At 50.0% G+C, this 19413-nt stretch overlaps 7 protein-coding genes across 7 annotated transcripts; 5 read left to right on the forward strand and 2 right to left on the reverse strand.

The window, feature by feature from the left end:
• The first annotated feature begins 287 nt into the window (after positions 1 to 287).
• Positions 288 to 4404, forward strand: C8Q69DRAFT_469386 (putative splicing factor 3B subunit 1). The gene has a single exon (XM_028630759.1). It carries the CDS (start codon positions 438 to 440, stop codon positions 4170 to 4172), a length of 3735 nt encoding a protein of 1244 aa, XP_028484874.1. The 5' UTR covers positions 288 to 437; the 3' UTR covers positions 4173 to 4404.
• A 972-nt stretch (positions 4405 to 5376) lies between these two features.
• On the forward strand, positions 5377 to 6627 carry C8Q69DRAFT_469392 (hypothetical protein). Its single transcript, XM_028630760.1, has one exon. It carries the CDS (start codon positions 5644 to 5646, stop codon positions 6187 to 6189), a length of 546 nt encoding a protein of 181 aa, XP_028484875.1. The 5' UTR covers positions 5377 to 5643; the 3' UTR covers positions 6190 to 6627.
• Positions 6628 to 7037: 410 nt separating this feature from the next.
• On the forward strand, positions 7038 to 9084 carry C8Q69DRAFT_286230 (flavo protein subunit of succinate dehydrogenase/fumarate reductase). Its single transcript, XM_028626968.1, has 2 exons — positions 7038 to 8864; positions 8927 to 9084. Exon 1 carries the CDS (start codon positions 7276 to 7278, stop codon positions 8833 to 8835), a length of 1560 nt encoding a protein of 519 aa, XP_028484876.1. The 5' UTR covers positions 7038 to 7275; the 3' UTR covers positions 8836 to 8864; positions 8927 to 9084.
• Positions 8939 to 10965, reverse strand: C8Q69DRAFT_286200 (putative NADH-ubiquinone oxidoreductase 49 kDa subunit). Its single transcript, XM_028626967.1, has 3 exons — positions 10159 to 10965; positions 9355 to 10075; positions 8939 to 9271 (listed from the first exon to the last, which is right to left on the reverse strand). The coding sequence occupies exons 1-3, from the start codon at positions 10822 to 10824 to the stop codon at positions 9234 to 9236; spliced, it is 1425 nt and encodes a 474-aa protein (XP_028484877.1). The 5' UTR covers positions 10825 to 10965; the 3' UTR covers positions 8939 to 9233.
• Position 10966: 1 nt separating this feature from the next.
• Positions 10967 to 12749, forward strand: C8Q69DRAFT_286165 (putative DNA-directed RNA polymerase I and III subunit Rpc40). Its single transcript, XM_028626966.1, has 3 exons — positions 10967 to 11315; positions 11376 to 11480; positions 11562 to 12749. The coding sequence occupies exons 1-3, from the start codon at positions 11271 to 11273 to the stop codon at positions 12537 to 12539; spliced, it is 1128 nt and encodes a 375-aa protein (XP_028484878.1). The 5' UTR covers positions 10967 to 11270; the 3' UTR covers positions 12540 to 12749.
• On the reverse strand, positions 12739 to 14711 carry C8Q69DRAFT_469409 (putative NEDD8 activating enzyme). The gene is made up of 7 exons (XM_028630761.1): positions 14538 to 14711; positions 14318 to 14460; positions 14159 to 14260; positions 14104 to 14109; positions 13969 to 14048; positions 13621 to 13917; positions 12739 to 13565 (listed from the first exon to the last, which is right to left on the reverse strand). Exons 2-7 carry the CDS (start codon positions 14359 to 14361, stop codon positions 12814 to 12816), a joined length of 1281 nt encoding a protein of 426 aa, XP_028484879.1. The 5' UTR covers positions 14362 to 14460; positions 14538 to 14711; the 3' UTR covers positions 12739 to 12813.
• Positions 14712 to 14748: 37 nt separating this feature from the next.
• C8Q69DRAFT_507600 (telomere length regulation protein-domain-containing protein) lies at positions 14749 to 18019 on the forward strand (the record flags this gene model as incomplete). Its single annotated transcript, XM_028632900.1, has 6 exons — positions 14749 to 15601; positions 15655 to 15879; positions 16062 to 16148; positions 16200 to 16740; positions 16787 to 17500; positions 17563 to 18019. 6 exons carry the CDS (start codon positions 14749 to 14751, stop codon positions 18017 to 18019), a joined length of 2877 nt encoding a protein of 958 aa, XP_028484880.1.
• Positions 18020 to 19413: the final 1394 nt, after the last annotated feature.

The following is a 19413-nucleotide window of genomic DNA, read 5'->3' on the forward strand; positions in this document are numbered from 1 at the left end:
TCGCGAAGGCGCCGCATGGGATGTCAACGTTGATCGCGTTGGTTAAACATCCAATTCTGTAACTCCAAATCACTTCTTAGATTTATGACCGGAAATGACTCCCCGAATAATCGAGAAGAGGAAATAATAATAGATGAGGAAGATGAGGGTGCATATCACGCGACTTTCTGCCTGGGGCATCAATACTGCCGTGTGGTTCAATATCACGTGATGAACTCGTGCTTAGTCATCATGAGGCTGAAGCTGATTTGCCTCTCCGTTTGCGACGACGACTTTTCGCCATCAACCGTGAGATCAACCTCGACTCAAAGCCATCGCCGCATCGTACTCGCTGCGGTTTGCGATCCGAATGTAGCTATATCAACAGCTTCCATCAGATTCTGCGCGCTTCACTTCGTGTTTGTCTTTATCGCTGTCCTTCCCTCCCCCTCATCACAATGTCTGACGGTAAGTCAGCGCCATCTTCCCCTCACGCGCAGTCGCTGATGACTATCGCAGCCGACATTGAAGCAGTCAGACGGCTGCAAGCGGAGCGTAATGCTGCCGCAGCTGCTAAGAAAGGTTCTAAGACCTTTGATCCGTCCAGTCAGCGAACTGACGTCTCGACCAAGGCCTCCCTGACTGAATCGTTTGATACAACCCTCTACGACCGTGATGGTCCCGATAAGTATGCAGGCTATAACACATCAATCCCTGTCGATGGGGAGGATGAAGATATGCCCGATGCTGACCAAGGGCATCGCTTGGTTGGGCAGTATACCGCGACGAGGGACCAGATAGATGAAATGGCGCACGGAAATGGTGTTGAGGAAGATGACATACTTCTGGGGCGTGAGAAATCTGCCCGGATTGCAGACCGTGAGACTGATTACCAGAAGCGGCGCTTCAATCGGGGCCCTCTCACGCCGACCAGAGCCGATCCTTTCGCTGCGAACACCCATGCGAACGTCGAGACTGACGGCCAGACCTATAGAGAGGTTATGGCTCTCCGTGAGCTGGAAAAGGAGGAGGAACGCGTTCAAAAGCTCATCGCTGAAAGACGGGCGAACGGTGAAAATGTGGTTGAGGAACACCAGGCCACTCTGAAGATCGAAGAGAGTGATAAGGAGAACCGCGATGCTGGCTCTACAGTCTCTGTTGCAACCACTCGGAAGAGGAAGCAAAGGTGGGATGTATCCTCTGAGCCTACTGCTGCCCCAGAAACAGCCCAGCCTGCTGAAACAAAGCCCAAGAAGTCTCGCTGGGACCAGACCCCGGCTCCAGGAGCTCCCGAGGAACAACCCAAGCGGCGATCAAGATGGGACCAAGCTCCAGCAGCGCCGGCTCTAGGAGGCGCGACGCCTGTAGGAGCCGCTGGATTGGCAACTCCCATGCATCCTTCGCAGCCGGCACCCATGGCCTTCGGAACCGATATCTCCTCCCGCTACGCGCCTTTGTCAGATGAGGAACTTGACATGATGCTGCCCTCCGAGGGCTACAAGATCCTTGAGCCTCCCCCCGGATACGCACCCATCCGGACGCCCGCAAGGAAGCTCATGGCCACGCCCGCACCTATGCCCAGCGCCGCTGGATATGGTGGTTTTATGATGCAGGAGCCTGAAAGTGCTCGTGCTCTGGGGAAGCAGCTGCCCACCGATATCCCTGGTGTTGGTGATTTGCAGTTTTTCAAACCCGAAGACATGGCATATTTCGGCAAATTAGTCGACGGAGCCGACGAAAACACGATGTCCGTTGACGAACTGAAGGAGAGGAAGATCATGAGATTGCTATTGAAGGTGAAGAACGGTACTCCTCCGATGCGAAAGACCGCCTTGCGTCAGCTTACGGACAATGCACGACAATTCGGCGCTGGGCCGTTATTTAATCAAATTCTCCCTCTCCTCATGGAGAAGAGTTTGGAAGATCAAGAACGACATTTGCTCGTAAAGGTCATTGACCGTGTGCTCTACAAGCTCGATGATCTGGTTCGGCCTTATGTGCATAAGATTCTTGTCGTCATTGAGCCTCTGCTCATTGACCAAGACTATTATGCTAGAGTGGAAGGTCGCGAGATTATCTCTAATCTCAGTAAGGCTGCTGGTCTAGCTCACATGATCAGTACCATGCGCCCTGATATCGACCATGTTGACGAGTATGTGCGGAATACCACTGCTCGTGCCTTCGCGGTTGTTGCCTCTGCTCTTGGTATCCCAGCTCTTCTTCCATTTCTTCGGGCAGTGTGCCGCAGCAAGAAATCATGGCAAGCCCGTCATACAGGTGTCAAGATCGTGCAGCAGATTCCTATCCTGATGGGATGTGCTATTCTGCCCCATCTCAAGGGCCTGGTAGACTGTATCGCAGATAATCTCAGTGACGAGCAAGCGAAGGTGCGGACGGTGACTGCTCTGGCTATTGCCGCGTTGGCCGAAGCCGCCAATCCATACGGTATCGAAAGTTTCGATGAGATCCTGAACCCTCTTTGGACTGGCGCCAGGAAGCAGCGTGGTAAAGGTCTCGCTGCGTTCCTCAAGGCGGTTGGCTATATCATCCCTCTGATGGACGAGGAGTATGCCAACTATTATACCAGCCAGATCATGGAGATTCTCTTGCGGGAATTCTCTTCGCCTGATGAGGAAATGAAGAAGGTTGTTTTGAAAGTCGTCTCTCAGTGTGCCTCTACAGACGGTGTCACTGCAAGCTACTTGAAGGAGCATGTGCTCAATGACTTCTTCAAGAGCTTCTGGGTCAGACGTATGGCTTTGGATAAGAGAAACTACCGTCAGGTGGTCGAAACAACAGTTGATCTTGGACAGAAGGTCGGCGCCGGTGAGATCGTTGAGCGGATAGTCAACAACCTCAAAGATGAGAGCGAAGCCTACAGAAAGATGACCGTGGAGACCGTCGAGAAGGTTATTGCCTCTCTTGGGGCTGCGGACATCTCCGAACGACTGGAGGAAAGGCTGATCGACGGTGTTTTGTACGCTTTCCAAGAACAGAGCATTGAAGATATTGTTATCCTCAACGGTTTTGGCACAGTCGTCAATGCTCTGGGCACGCGGTGCAAACCTTACCTACCACAGATTGTGAGTACGATCCTGTGGAGACTGAACAACAAATCTGCGACTGTCAGACAACAGGCAGCAGATCTCATCTCTCGCATTGCCATGGTGATGAAGCAGTGCGGCGAAGATGCCCTTATGGGCAAGCTCGGTGTCGTGTTGTACGAGTATCTCGGTGAAGAGTACCCTGAAGTGCTGGGTTCCATTTTGGGTGCACTCCGCTCAATCGTCACGGTGGTCGGTATCAACCAGATGCAACCTCCTATTCGAGATCTGCTTCCTCGCCTTACGCCTATACTGCGTAACCGACACGAAAAAGTGCAGGAGAACACGATTGATCTCGTCGGACGTATTGCGGACCGCGGGCCGGAATCTGTCAATGCGCGAGAGTGGATGCGTATTTGCTTCGAACTTCTAGACATGTTGAAAGCTCACAAGAAGGGTATCCGTCGTGCTGCGAACAACACCTTTGGTTTCATCGCCAAGGCTATTGGTCCTCAGGATGTGCTCGCCACGCTGCTAAACAATCTTCGTGTGCAAGAACGTCAGTCCCGTGTCTGTACCGCTGTCGCTATCGGTATTGTGGCAGAAACTTGTGCCCCGTTCACAGTGCTGCCAGCTCTCATGAACGAGTACCGCGTCCCGGAGCTCAATGTCCAGAACGGTGTCCTGAAAGCCATGTCCTTCTTGTTCGAGTACATTGGAGAAATGGCTAAGGATTACGTTTACGCCGTTACTCCTCTCTTGGAGGATGCACTTATCGACCGAGACCAGGTTCACCGGCAAACTGCTGCCAGTGTTGTTAAGCACATTGCTCTTGGCGTTGTTGGTCTCGGCTGTGAAGACGCTATGGTCCATCTCCTGAACCTCCTATACCCTAATCTCTTTGAAACCAGTCCGCACGTCATCGACCGGATCATCGAGGCCATCGATGCTATACGAATGGCCGTTGGAACCGGTGTTGTCATGAACTATGTGTGGGCCGGACTATTCCATCCTGCTCGCAAGGTCCGCAACCCGTACTGGAGACTGTACAATGATGCATATGTCCAAGGCGCCGATGCAATGGTCCCATATTATCCGAACTTGGAGGAAGATGGCTTGGCCCGACCTGAATTGGCGATCGTACTCTGATGAAAGAATCACTTGCTGCTTGATGAACACTGCCTTGTTTTCCTTAAAATGCCATTATATTACCATGGGGCTTCCTTTCGATCGTGTCTTCTGAGGTTGTATTTCCTAATATTGAAGCGGGTTTTTCTCTTTCCAACGGGACGGATGCACTGGGCATGTTATTTAGGTACTTTGATACTTTGCAAGCAAAATAAGAGCGGATTAGCTTTGCTCTGAATGATATATCTTCGCAACCTTGCGAATCTGATTCTCTCTCTCCTTAGTAAGAATAGTTTCATTTGTATTAAACACTGATAGTGAGATGCAAGACTGAACCGAGCCATTTCGATGAGAATCCCCACATACATGCATTAGAAATAGCAATCAAGCATATGCCATGATAAAGCTGAACCAGGAATAACATCGCAACATCGCAGTAACCGCTGGCGAATGTGCATAAAAGCTATGTATATCTGAGACTCGTTAGAGATAAGCGGGAGTTCAATTTGTGTGAAATTCTACTGACTGGAATCAATATTGGAAGAAGGCAAAGCGTTCTGTCCTCTGAAATATTTGTTTCCGAACGCTCGGCACTTGAAATCTAAACCTTAACTACCTAGGTATTTTATTATTGTCGCGGTTATCTGAGCAGCCAAGCACGTGAATAGCCTTGTGAACCGAAGGAGTTACTCGACTTCTGAGTTGTCTATGAGCACTGTGAGAGGAAGAATCTTTAAGAATCCTCGCAAAGCGTTACGGATAGGCCAAGATGTTACTGAGCATTAAGATGTCATGCAGTTCAAGTATTCGATCATGGGCTGCTGCGATTTCCTTATGCTTATGTGTGATTAAGCGATACCAGAATGTCGACAGGCTTCACATGATCTGTTGGCAGTGTCGAACATGTTAAACATGGCTAGCTCTCCAATACCTAGCCACAATATCTTAGGATTTTCCTAAATTTCGGTGTCTTTCGCCCTTTGTCCGAATTTCGCGGATATGCTAAGCATATATTAGGCGTAGATAATAATCAAGTCTGCAGACCCAATCTAATAATTATGGCAAGGGACGGACAAACAGTTGAATTGGCAAATAGTTTCTCAGCTCCTTTAGTGACCCCGTTCTACCCCGCCCTTCGGTACCTAGGTAGACGATAGGGACCACTAGTGCAGTCCAAGGCTACCCGCACCAAGGCTACCTACCTATGGGCCCGGGGCCTGGACAGCGCTTCAATTATTAAGGTAGGACCGTAGGTAGATAGTCCGCAATGCGCTAGCCGACTGGCTTAACGCTGGAAACGTGCTGAGAGCTTCCGTCAGGGCCGACTATAAAGATAGGCCAAGATGTTACTGAGCATCAAGAAGTTATGGGCAATTCTGTATTCGATCAATCCTTCTAGTGTTAGTTATCTTCTTCTTGAATTCCTCCGGCTTACGTTATCTTTCTCATATTACTTGAGGACTCGTACTTAGTCCACCCAAGATAAAAGGGAATGGGCCTCTCTGCTGGGACCGCTATAAGCCTAATCAGCCTTATAGTGATGTGTGTTCCTGGACTGTGGTTTTTGATAAGAAACAGGCATGCCTTCCTCAGGACATGGAATCCACAATGTCAGAGGTTTCATTTTATTTTCTCTCGATTTTCCTGTGCCTGTTTACTTTCCTTCCTTCCGTGCTTGCATCGTTCTACCTCCCTGCAAGTTCGCACGGTCTTACTTATTTCTACCAGTACTACAACCGACGCTAATCTTTTCTCTCATACCACAGATGCCTATCAACGAGAAGACGAAGAACACAACGACTACGATGCTCCACGAAGCCACTTCCGTGATATCGAAAATAGAAACATCGTCCCGCGCATTCGTCCGGCTATTGGCGGACTAGCTGAACAGCGCCAACGAATCCTGCTCTCACTCGAATTACAATTCCAGAGTCTGACCACAGACTCTTCTCAGTTTCCTCACACCCACAACGTCTCTAGCAGAAGAACACCTCCTGAGATGATTGAAAACTCTTCTTCCGTTTGTGTAAGCGCATGATCGAAGCCATGTGCTACGAATAATTTGGTGGGTTTCATTACAGACGTGGAGCCTCCACCATGCTTTGGAAGGTACATATAAAAGGGGAGGAGCACAGCGATATGGTCACGATTCGTGAAAACACCAATGGCGCTCGTGGTGACTACATGTTTCGCGACAACTGTCCTCCTTCTCATCATCATCATCAGTTTGATCATAAACTGGGTTTTATGTTCGCATATACACGGCATCACAGCAGGATGTTCTCCAGTTGGAATACTTGGCTCATTCGTGGTTCTATAGAGCTTGAGGGCACGCACTGGCGAAGAGACATCTTTGGGGTACTGTATTCGATTCGAGACGCGTGTCGTCTATAATTCTTGTATCACATTATCCGAAATAGATCTTCTTTATTGTTGTCTAAATAGAGCGAAAGTTTTGGCCTAAGAACAAGGGTAAAAAATAAAATATCAATAGAAGTAATAGATCTTTCAACTCGATAAGCAAGAAAGACGAAATAATTCATGGCGACGGCTCGCGAATAGGAAAATAATATAGCCAGTCGACACGTTTCTACTGGCTTGAACCAGAGTTTGAGATAGCTTCGAGGCAGCCGGCTCCGACATGACATAGGTCTTGATTGCGTATTGGTCTGCTATCTTAAGCCCGCTTTGGACGAGCATGCTGTCAATGCCTCGCCGCCAGAATGTCGCGTCTGGCGTCAAGTAATCTAAGTCTAAAATGTAACTCAGTTAACCTACAAGAAACCAAGCGTCCAGTCAGTCGAGCATATTACTCAGAAACAGACCATCTCGCATGATTCGCGCATCAACCGCTCCTACGGGCGAGCTGTGATAACTCACCGTCGATCCGCCTTTGAGATCGATCGGACGGTCACTGTAGAAAGTTGAAACTGTTGATCGGATTAACCCCGTGGGGGATAGACAGATACACTTTACGTACCCCGCCTTCAAAACAAACGGAACATCTTCCGAGATCATCACAAACATAACTGGCCTTGAAAAGAATCATTATAAGGGCATCTAACATGCCTTCTTGAAGGACTCCTCCCTGTCCCATCTCCTCTTACTTTTATCTCCCACAACCATGTCCCTCCCCTCAGAGTGCACCATCCTCGTTATCGGCGGCGGTAACGCCGGTTTCTCAGCTGCATTGCGAGCAGCCGAATCAGGCGCCAAAGACGTCCTCATCATCGACAAATGTCCCGAAGAATGGGCTGGTGGAAACTCCTATTTCACAGCGGGTGCATACCGGACTGTTCACGATGGACTGGAGGATCTCCTTCCTATCGTGAACAATGTCGATCCAGCTACTGCGGAGAAGATCGACATGAGTCCCTATACTGCTGATGACTTTATGCATGATTTGATCCGAATCACGAGTGGGAGGTCGCATCCTGATCTGGCGAGGATTCTGGTTCGGGATTCGAATGAGACGATTAAGTGGTTGGCGACACAAGGGGTGCGGTTTCAGTTATCTTTCAATCGACAGGCTTATGAAGTTGATGGGAGGATTAAGTTCTGGGGAGGCATGTCGTTGAAGACGGAAGATGGAGGGAAGGGTCTTATTCAAGATTATCGCAGAGCTGCTGAGAAGTTGGGCGTTTCTGTTCACTTCTCGACGGCTGCGAAGAGCCTGGTCATGGATCCAGAGACTGGGCGCATTACCTCCGTTATTGTCGTTCATGAAGGTCGTGAGAGAGAGATTAAAGCGAAGGCTGTGATCCTCGCTGCGGGTGGATTTGAAGCTAATCCTCGTATGCGCGCGCAGTATTTGGGTCCCAATTGGGACATGGCCATGGTTCGCGGCACGCCATACAATACCGGTGAATGTCTCGAGATGGCCATCCGCGATGTATCTGCCAAACAAGCGGGGAATTGGTCTGGCTGCCACTCTGTCGCCTGGGACGCTAATGCTCCACCCAACTCGGGAGATCGTGAGGTTTCTAACCAATTCACTAAATCCGGCTATCCCCTCGGTATCATGGTCAATCGGGAGGGTGAACGATTCGTCGACGAAGGAGCCGATATGCGTAACTTCACATACGCCATCTTTGGCAAGGCCATCCTTCATCAACCTGGCCATATCGCATTTCAAATCTGGGACTCCCGGATGACTCCCTGGCTACGACAAGAAGAGTATCGCGACGAAGTCGTCCGGCGGATCACGGCTCAGACGGTCCCTGATTTGGCCCATTCGTGCGCAGAGCATGGTTTGCAGAATAAGCTGAAGTTCGAAGATACTCTTAAAGAATATAATCGCGCCGTATATGAATGGCGCAGGGAGAATCAAAGTGCGAAATGGGATCCAGCCATTAAGGATGGCATGTCGACACAGTCGAGCAGTGGTGGAATCAATCCGCCAAAATCTAACTGGGCTCAGCCAATCGATCTGCCGCCATACCTTGCTGTCAAGGTCAGCTGTGGCATAACTTTCACTTTTGGTGGGTTGGCAGTCGATCCCGAGACTGCTGCGGTAATATCATCTGTCACGAATGCTCCTATTCCCGGGTTATATTGTGCTGGAGAGATGCTGGGCGGCCTGTTCTACGATAACTACCCTGGAGGTAGCGGATTGACGGCTGGTGCTGTCTTTGGACGCAGAGCTGGTCACTCTGCAGCTGCAGCTGCAGCTGCTATGGCATAGTCGTGAAGCTTTGGTGATCGCGTAGATTGGTATGGAACATACCGTTGACGTTATAAAACTCCCATATTTCGTGGATACTAACTGCAATGAGTGGATCTATAAGCTGACATACCTACGGCCGGTTCGATGTCCTGACAGTGTAAAACTCGAAGTGCAAATCACATTCACTATACATAAGAGGATAGGTAGACAGAGACGGAAATTGTATGCAAGATAGACATGAAACAACGCCACTGCTCAAGGAAATACTACAGCTACAGACGGCTGCTCAGGCTGCACCGGGACGGCTTAGGCTGGTCGCCACCAAGCAACCTCCACTCATCATCTCTCCGACGCCAAGGGCCCCAGCCTCTTGTCATCGGTTACGGGCTTCTAATTTTTTCAGTAACAACCAATGTTTATCGGTCGACCTCTCCGAACACCAGATCCATGGTACCTAGGTAATGATCAGCCTACGCTCAGAAGAAAAGAAGAAGTAGGGGAATACAGTAGGCATTTGAGGGCTCAATCGGGACTTACCAATGATAGCGACGGCGTCGGCAAGCAAGTGGCCCCTGGCAACCTGGTCAAATCCTCCCAGGTGAGCAAATCCGGGAGCACGGATCTTGCAGCGGTAGGGTCTCTCGCTGCCATCACTGACAACGAAAACACCCATCTCACCCTTGGGAGCCTCAATGGCCGAGTAGGTCTCACCAGGGGGAACGGCATAACCCTTGGTGAAGAGAAGGAAGTGGTGAATGAGAGCCTCCATGTTCTCCTTCATGGCTGCACGGGGAGGAGGGGAGATCTTGTAATCCTCAACCTTGACGGGACCAGGGGGCATCTTGTTCAGGCACTGGTGGATGATGCGAAGGGACTGACGGAACTCCTCCATACGGCACAGATAACGGTCGTAGCAGTCACCGTTGACACCAACAGGGACATCGAACTCAACCTGATCGTAGGCGTCATACGGTTGAGACTTGCGGATATCCCAGGGAACACCAGAACCACGGAGCATGACACCAGTGAAACTCATGTTAAGAGCATCAGCAGCGCTGACAACACCGACACCCTGGGTTCTGGCCTTCCAGATCCGGTTATCCGTGAGCAGCTCCTCGGTCTCATCGATACGGTCACTGAACTGCGTAGCCCACTGGTAGATGTCGTCCAGGAGACCGAGAGGAAGGTCCTGAGAGACACCACCGGGACGGACGTAGGCAGCGTGGAGACGGGCACCGGAAACACGCTCGTAGAATTCCTGTCCATGACAAAAACGGTACGTTAGCCGCCATCCCATATCCCATCGAATATACCTCCAACAAAGGATTAAAATCAACATACCATCAGCTTCTCACGCTCCTCGAAACCCCACAGGAAAGGCGTCAACGCACCAACATCCATTGCGTGGGAGAGGACGGACATGAGGTGGTTGAGGATTCTCGTGATCTCTCCAAACAGGGTACGGATCCATTTGGCTCTCTCGGGGATCTCGATATTCAGCAGTTTCTCAACCGCCAGAGAGAAGCATTGCTCGTTGGTCATCATCGAGACGTAGTCCAATCGGTCGAAGTAAGGAAGCGCCTGCATGTACGTCTTGTACTCGATCAACTTCTCGGTACCACGGTGGAGCAGACCGACGTGAGGATCCGCGCGGACGATTTCTTCTCCGTTCAGCTCCAGAATCAGACGCAACACACCGTGCGCAGCGGGATGCTGAGGTCCAAAGTTGACAGTGTAATGGCGAATCTTGCGGTTGTGGCCTGCTTCCGACTCCATGGCCGCAGCCTCCTCGGGAATATCACTGGTCTTGTTGGCGAAGTGCGCAAACGACGGGTCGGTAGGGACGAGTCTAGTCGCCTGATAGCTGGTCGGCTCAGCATATCTTCGAGGCAGAGTGGTCGCTATCGACCTAGATCTGACAACCGGCGAGGATCTTGTTGACAGAGAGGGGCGGAGGCAAAGCCTCTTGGGCGCATTGCCCGCCAGGCGAGCGAAGGACGAAGCCATTGGAGAGGGAGGACGGAAGAGACGGGAGAAGAGAGCAGGTGGTCCTCAACCTGACCACATTCAATCGAGGTTGGCGATGGAGTAGAGGCCCGTGTCGTTGTCGACCATCGACGTCGGACTGAGGATGCTCCCGCGCATTTTGGCATGTCACGTGATGGCAGCTTACAGCTCTCGGCCTCCTTTCTGTGGCTCCTGGTTGGCCCGCTGGCCCTTTATACTGCAGACATCACCTGATGACGCTAACCCATCTCTGGCACGTGCCAGCCGGGCGGGTGGCCATTTCCTGGGAATTTCACCCACAATTCTCTCTTAGCCGCTCACAGAATAAAGGGGTCCCTTTCCGCCCCAGGCCCGCAAAAAATACTGTCGGCGGCGATGGAATTTATTGAAGATTTGAAGCTTCATATCGCACCCCGCGACAATTAAAATCGTCTAGCACAGAAAAGATGGCTCCCCTCGTCGCATCAGCCGAGGAGCTGGAGCGCAGAAGAGTATGCGCCTTACTGACACTTCATCAAACCTCTTGGATCGCAAACTAATAAGTTATCAAGATTGTGAATATCAATGCCGAGACCGTCACCAACATCTCTTCAACAGATTTCCCGGGTCATTATCCTGGAGAGAACCACGCATGGGCTCTAGAAAAGTTCAGACAGGTATGATTTGAACCTTTGATGGCGGGCTCGCCATTTGAAATGTCGTGAGTTTTTGCAGACACTAAATGACAAATTTTCCAGGGCTTCCGGGTCGAGTTTCACCGCAACGAGCAATTCGAGGCCTCATTTTCCCTCATCGGACTCGATGCAGCCGTCGCAAACGCTTTCCGCCGTATTCTCATCGCTGAGGTCCCTACCCTTGCGATCGAGTACGTCTTCATCCATCAGAACACCTCCGTGATCCAAGATGAGGTTCTTGCCTCGCGCCTTGGTCTCATTCCCTTGAAGGGTTCGGTAGAGGGTCTCAATTGGATGAGCTGGTTCAAAAAGCCTACGGATGAGGATGACCCCAGCACCGGTAGCACGCCTAGCGATTACAACACTGTCGTGCTGCGTCTCGATATCGAATGCACGAAGAATCCGAATGCTGCCCCGGGAGAGGAGGATCCTCGCAAACTCTACAACAACGCCCATGTCTATGCCAAGGATATTACATTCCACCCCGTTGGACGACAGGAGAACTATTTCAAGGATGACGATGCCATTCAGCCTGTCAACCCCGATATCCTCATCGCCAAGTTGCGCCCCGGCCAGAGGATCGAGATGGAAATGCACTGTATCAAGGGAATCGGAGCCGATCACGCCAAGTTCTCCCCTGTAGCAACGGCTACCTACCGTCTACTTCCCGACATTAAGATCACAAAGCCTATCATCGGTGAGGATGCGAAAAAGTTCGCCAAGTGCTTCCCCCGCGGCGTCATTGGTCTCGAGACCATCACCGCAGAGGAGGCATCGAAGAGGGGTAGCGGGTACGAAGGACATGAAGGAGAGCAGAAGGCTGTCGTGGTCGATCCATTCAAAGACACTGTCAGTCGCGAATGTCTTCGACATGACGAGTTCAAAGATAAGGTCAAGCTGGGCCGGGTTCGTGACCACTTTATCTTCAATGTGGAGAGCACTGGCCAGTTTGACAGCGATGTTCTCTTCCTCGAAAGTGTGAAGGTGCTCAAGCTGAAATGTGCTCGATGGAAGAGAGGATTGACCGATCTCATGCATTAGGCTGGGTCGGTTGACATGTCCGTTTTGATATTCCCGTTTGATGCATCGCTTGGCGTTTCCCTGTTTGATTATTTTAAGGCAGTCACGGAAGGGCAATCTAGATAATGTTGTCAATTTTGTTCTTTTCCTGGAGTTGGGACGGAAACAAAAAAGCTTATAAAGATATTATCAGTCAATGCAGATATGAATTCTACCCGATGGCTTTCCCAAGCAGGTTTTAATCTTGTCTTGTCATTGTGCATCTCAGTTCCATTTGAGCTATCATAGTTAAACTCTATTTGTAAACCAGCTTGAAGCGGAAGTCGATGGTGAAAGCAGGGTCGCTGACAGCGATCTCCTGGCCATCTGCCACCAAGTCCCGGAGCTTCTTTTTGAGATTGGGTCTCGTCTGCTCCTCCAGCTGCGGTGGGAAGCGCTGGTATAGCGTCTTCTCCTCAGTCCGCATACTTGGTTTCTTCAGCTGTGCCTCTGCCCGCTCTCCTAGACTCTCGATGAAAGCTTCGAGGGTGTCCTCCGGATCCACCATAACGGTCTTCGCAAGGTTGCCACACACCGGGCAGTCTGGCTTCTGTTCCGCGGCAAAGGTGTAAGTGTACACTCCCTCCTCACCTGCGTACATCATGTAGTTATCCAGATAAGGGTTGCAGCCTGTCACAATCTTAAGGGCCTCCGACGTCGTGGAGGCTGCAATCACGGCATTGGTGGAGGCGATAGCAGGGATGATGTTTTTGACGACACCCTGGGTCATTTGAAACGTGACTCCTGGGATGTTGAACTGCTGCGCCCGCTGGAGGGCCGAGTTATAGATCCATGCGATGTGGTCAAGGTTGTCACTATCGAATGGCTCGTCCTTGCGTTTTTCCTGCCAAGCGATCTGGTGAGCCCATTCGATACAGTGCTGAGGTTGACGAGGGATAGTTGCAATGGTGCAGAGGGGCACTGCAGCGCGAGGAGCGTGCATGTCAAGTTGGCATTCGATACAGGATGTCAGAGTAGGCAAAATGACACGCGCCTGACCCTTGAAACCTGTGTCGTATTTTTGAGCCTGGAAGTCGATCTAGTGGGTGCAAGAGCAACATACCTTCCGTTCCGCCATCAATCAATGGCTTCAGGCTCTCTGGGTCTTCTGGATCGACCATTCCAACCAATGTCGAGTTGATCCATCGGCGAGCTTCAATACTGTCAAGCCCACACACAATCACTTTGAACTGCATGTAATAATCCTCATCCTTGTCTTGGATCTTTCCCACGTAAGGCGTAATTTTAACACCTTTGACGCGCTTCTCGACGAAGGCTGCGGCGACTTCGGCCTTTGGCTTGCCTACGTCAGACTGGCGGAACAAGAATTGACGGTTCAAGTTGGAGATATCGATGGTATCTGTACTAAGTCAGACACGACCGCTAAACCATCAGGGCAGAGTGTACACACCCATGTCGATGACATGAATATCCTTGAAGCCCGACAGGGCGAGGTTCTTTAAAATCTCACATCCCAGACCTCCGGCTCCTCTGTCTCATGTTAGTACGGCTTTTTACTTCCCCGACTGGGACCCTGGGGACGGACATAACCCTGGAATCTATATTAGTAACGGTGTTTAAGAGCCAGGAGAACGTCTTACAAGATCTTCGAGGTTTCCAGAGCCTGGATTGTCTCTTCACCAGGGACCCATTCTTCATCAGTGAACGGACCTCTCTTGCTCAGAACACTATACAGATGCTTCCTATTACGTGATAACGTCAGCGGGGCCAGCAAAAATCTAAGGCTGTGGGATACTTACCATCTGGCAGCAGGGCTGTCCGAATCAGTCCTAATAGAAGGCATCTGTGCAAGTAAAAAGAAATATTATACAATAAGGAGAAAGGATAATGTCGTGAAGATCTGCCTTCTCGTGTACAGACCACGAGGCGCAGCCGTCGCAGACTGGACAGACGCGGGGTTAAAATTACGTGAAATTTAGGCAGCTCGATGTCAGAAGAAGAGTGGGATCTCGAGCTCACTCTGTAAATCACCAACAACAGTTACGGGCAGCAATAGAAGACGGACGGTTCCTTTGTCTATTAATCGTGCAGACTGATGTTTCAGTGTTGTAGTTGACTGATACGCTCGGAAGGGCGTCCATCCACGTGACACGTAGGTATCTCAGGAAATACTTCCGCGCCGAATAATTCCTCTGTCCTCCGAGACCACAAATGATGATCATCAAATGAGATGGATGGACTTCTCACTGCTGTCAAAACAGTCAAGCATGACGAGCAAGACTTACTGACAGAAAATGATGCAAGGCATCATGCAAAATCGAGTGATGTGGGGCTGAGTCATCAAGGTGATGGTGATCCTTCATCTGCAGACTATATTTTAGAAGTTCTGAAGTCAAAGCCGGACCATGATCAACTCTTTGACGTCTTGACAAATATTGACCCTTCAAATAAGTCTAGAACTGCCAACGTCGACATCAGAGTCCCTGGTCCAGCCACGGCACTGATTCTGCAACAGCTAGTCAGCACGACTGTTCCAGACCATTGGAGCAGTCTACAAGATAGCCATGCTGAAACAGGGCGCAGGACAAAAGGCCACAGACTAAGGGCAGCTCTACTGAGATGCCTCTGCAGCGTACCTGGTATCAGTGCGATAGTGGCCCAGTTGCGCAATCTACTATCGGTCCAGGTCACCCAGGGCGAAAAGAACTCTGGAAAAAGTCTGGTCATTCGAGACACTATATCTGTCCTGTCAGCCCTCTTAAAACCCAAGGATGCATTGTTTCGCATTTACGCGGATATCACTGCTACGTATGATAAGGCAGTCCAACGACAAATTGCTTGCAAAGAGCTTATTTCTCTTATTGCGGCCGGAAGAGTTCTGTCAACAGCTGCAGAAGGTCTTGCTTCCGTTAGCGACCTAGATAGTTCAGAGGGTATTTCTTGGGTGGGCGAAGGCAGCTCTTACGCGTCGTGGCTGGGGCAAAGCATCAGCACCTTTATTTCAAAAATTAATTCCGAGGATCACGATAGTTGGAAGTCAGTTGGTCTTATGGTCGGTCGAGCACTGAGTCTTGGTTATACCGGTAATGCTGTCCTGCTGAAAAGTATTATGTGTTCTTCTCTAATGTTCTTGCAGACCAGTTAATTAGGGAAATCTATTCTGGGGTGCTACGCGAGCAGGAATCTTCAGTGCAGTTCAGGAGGCTTCTTGAGAACGTCCGCGTCCCAGAACAGACGGCAATATTCGAGGCTGTTCTCCGTGATGTCGAGAAGAAGTATTTTGAAGGAGAACTCCCGAGTGACAGGCCGGAAATCCAGCCGGATAATGAGATTATCGGGGGAGTTGCAGCATTATGTGCAAGTATAATCAAGAATAGCCAGTCCCTTCGCAACCAGACAGCATCCTGGCTCGCGAGTGGACAGTCCAGTTGCATCCAAGGGATCCGACTGCGCCGTGCTTTGCTAGCAGTGATTTCAGACGACAAAGGCAAGCCAAGCGTAACAACAAGACTACATGTCACGACTCCAGCTAACCTATTGCAGACGCTGTAATTGAGTTGTTTACAACTAGTCTCGGGAATTTCGGTGATAAGTTCTACATTAAGCACACACCAACGCAGATTCAGGAAGGTGGGCTGAAAACTTCTTGACATCTATGTTTCCTTAGCTAACGTTCCAAAGCGAACGCGCAAATCGTCCTTCTCTCGGCTGGATATGTTAGTCGGATATCTCCGCCTACTATCCGTGAGATCGGCCATTCCAGTCTATATCTCAATGCAGTTTCCAATCGCCTTGCAGCATCCTCGGCCAGAAGCCGATTCCTGGGCATGGTAGTCGGTATGGCCATTTCTCAGTTGATAGAACCGCCGGGCAAGGGGATGAGATTCGACCTGGAAGAGATGGAAAGCGAAGAGGCTCGATGGTATTTGGATCTCGTCAACGTCCGAGATACGGTCGACACTCTGCAGACTTTGATTATCAAAAGCCAGACGGTTTCTCAGCATAAAACGAAGAAAATCACGAAGGAATCGGTGAAGCCTTCGGTTCCTAAACGCCCACAGACTATTGGTCATACATCGAAGATTGTCTCGATTGAGGAGATAGACGACTCTGAAGAGAGCGAAGACGAGGAGTTCATCCCGTATGAAAAGCCAGACTCTGACCCTGAAGACTCAGACGACGATCCCACTCTGATCAATCGATCGAAGCCAACTGCGCCAGTGTAAGAAAGACCCTCATTCGATGATGACAGCGCTAACAGTTGCCAGGTATATTCGGGATCTAGTAGCAGCTCTCCGGGATACGGAAAATGCAGACAGGTATAATCTCGGCGTTACAACGGCGCCTGCTCTAATCCGTCGAAAGGCCGGCTTCGGCACAGAGATAGCGGAGCATGCAGAGCAACTGGCACTTGTTCTGATCAGTCTCCAAGACAAGTACAAGTTACCGAAATTCCACGAGTACAAGCTCCAGAGCATGATTGCCCTGCTAGTTGCTCAACCGCTCCGGATGGGGCGCTGGTTTTCTTTAACCTTCTTCGATGCAGACATATCCCAAGCGGAACGATCCGCGATGCTCACAGCCCTGGGACTAGCTGCGCGCGAGTTAGCCGGCTATGGTGAAGAGGATGCGCGGTCAATGGGCCTGCCCGCAGTATCAGATACATCTTTCCCGACGAAGAAGCTTCCCACGGGTCTGCAGGAGATGTATCTCACAGACGAGTCTCCTGTATCTGCTCTCACAAAGAAACTCTCACAGGCATCACTACAGCCTCTGGCGCTAGATGCAGCAGACGCCCTATCAGGTCCAAATGCTCTCAAAGTCCGGACATTCTCCTCGCGCATGGAAGTCGAGAAGCGACGCCAGCAGCGCGAGGAGCAGCGAAAGAAGTCTGTGCTCAAGGATCTCCATCGGACTCTTACAGAGGGATTCTTCTACCCTTTGACAAGCAGATTCACGACAATGATGATGCAATATCATAGGTAAGCACAGACTCAATCACGTATAAAACTGTCTATATGACAGACTAACATATAATCAATAGATCAGCATCCGCAACATACAATCCCTTCCTAACGCCTCATTTGCTCCGCCTCTTCCTTCAAACACTTACCCTCATCCTGTCAACTCTGGGCCCATACACTCCCTCTCTCCCCTCTCTTACCCAGGAGACTCTTGCCCTCCTTATATCCTTACACTCCAACGCGGTTGCCACCGAGACGGCCGTGCTCCCGGCCCTGCTCTCCCTCTTCCTCGCGACGATTGATGTCAGCGTCGCATCGGGCACGTCGGGGGAAGAAAGGCTAGTCACCGAGTTCGCTACGCAGGTGATGGAGCTCCGCGAGTGGGTTGGGGAAGTATTTGATCGCGTTCCTGCTACGAAGGGCGGGGAGGAAGAGCAGGTGAGGATGGTTGCCGCGGGAGTGATGGTCAAGCTTGGAGAAGTGCTAGAGAGGTATCAGGGAAGGTTGATGGGTGTGAATGTTGGGTTTGAGTATTAGCCAGCACTGTATGCACATAGCCACATATAATGCTCGTGTAAACAAGCAATGAATGCTGCTGAAATAAAACGGAATTGTTGCTATTCCTTTTTATTTCCGAGATAGATTCTTCATAAAATCTATCTAGAAGAATAGATCAAAAATACCTTTTAACGCTGGTCTTGTAGCCTTCCTCCTAATAAGGGGCCAAGACGCCTCACCTGATTTTATCTTTCCCAGCTTGAAGATCAATGATCATATAACCGATGGTGACTGCCAGATCCAATCGTGATTATTTATCACCACTTCACCTGCGCGATTTCTCGTCATATTATAACACAGAAGACTACTAGGGCGAGATAATCTCAGTTCTAATCTTTCCACCGTACTGGCTCGAACTAAAAGAAACCCGACCTACTTATTCAAATGAAAACCACGCAGTGACATGCATTCCTCGACAGTGCCACATGTACCTATACGCTCCAGGTATGGAAAGCAAGTCCACACACACGATTTCTCCTCTACTCTAAGGTGGTAAGTACCTAATGCTACTTACGCTCTGCTATTTTGCAGTCAGCCAGCCACTTCCCTCCTTTCTTTCCGTCACTGCAACGCAAGAATAATACGAAACGGCATGGAGATACCCCAGAAGGTTGGGGCGGGGATGACTCGCAAATTCTTCACTTCTTGGCAAACGTCACGAGCTTCGCAATAGGCGTCTTATGGTGTGAAGCAGTTAACGAAACCAGGCGGGGGTACGGTTTCTTCTGCGATGCCCAACCCTGTTCTCAGACCGATAAGTAGGTACTCAAAACCTGGTCCAGCAGTACCAGTACCAGTACTACTCCGTATACAGTGACTACTTACCATAAGTAGACTTATCTACCGATGGACTAACTCCTTGCTGAACCTGGGGATCGAAATAAGCTTCCGTCGCATCGGTTGGAGAAATAGCCGGTTCTGTCTGGTGCTTGACTTGCCATTTGCTAGGTTTCTTGATCTTCGCTCCCGTGTGGAGTTTTAGCGGGCGATCATATCATGCTTGTCGCAACTTAAGTCTGGGATTCTGGGAAGTAAGTTATAGGATCCTGGTCATTGCGTTTTTTTCTTGGTCGGGATTCCCGAGGTATGTTACTGGGTGGGTTTCAGATTGTGTATGTATGTACATACATAGTAGTACTTCGTAAGTAATACTATGTGGTCATGAAGATAACTACGCACGAAGATAACTAACTATGGTACTTATGACGGGGATCGATTAATTAATCACCTGGAGCTTGGCTGTATTAACTACTGTATATTTTGAGTACAATTAATCCCAGATCAAATATAACCACTTGATCTAGAGTAAGTATAGCAGGATAGCAGCGCACTCCCATCTATTCTAGTAACAACTACCATCTAACTAACATTTG

Source organism: Paecilomyces variotii (assembly GCF_004022145.1).
Source record: "Paecilomyces variotii strain CBS 101075 chromosome Unknown C8Q69scaffold_6, whole genome shotgun sequence".
In the NCBI taxonomy this organism is placed as follows: domain Eukaryota; kingdom Fungi; phylum Ascomycota; class Eurotiomycetes; order Eurotiales; family Thermoascaceae; genus Paecilomyces; species Paecilomyces variotii.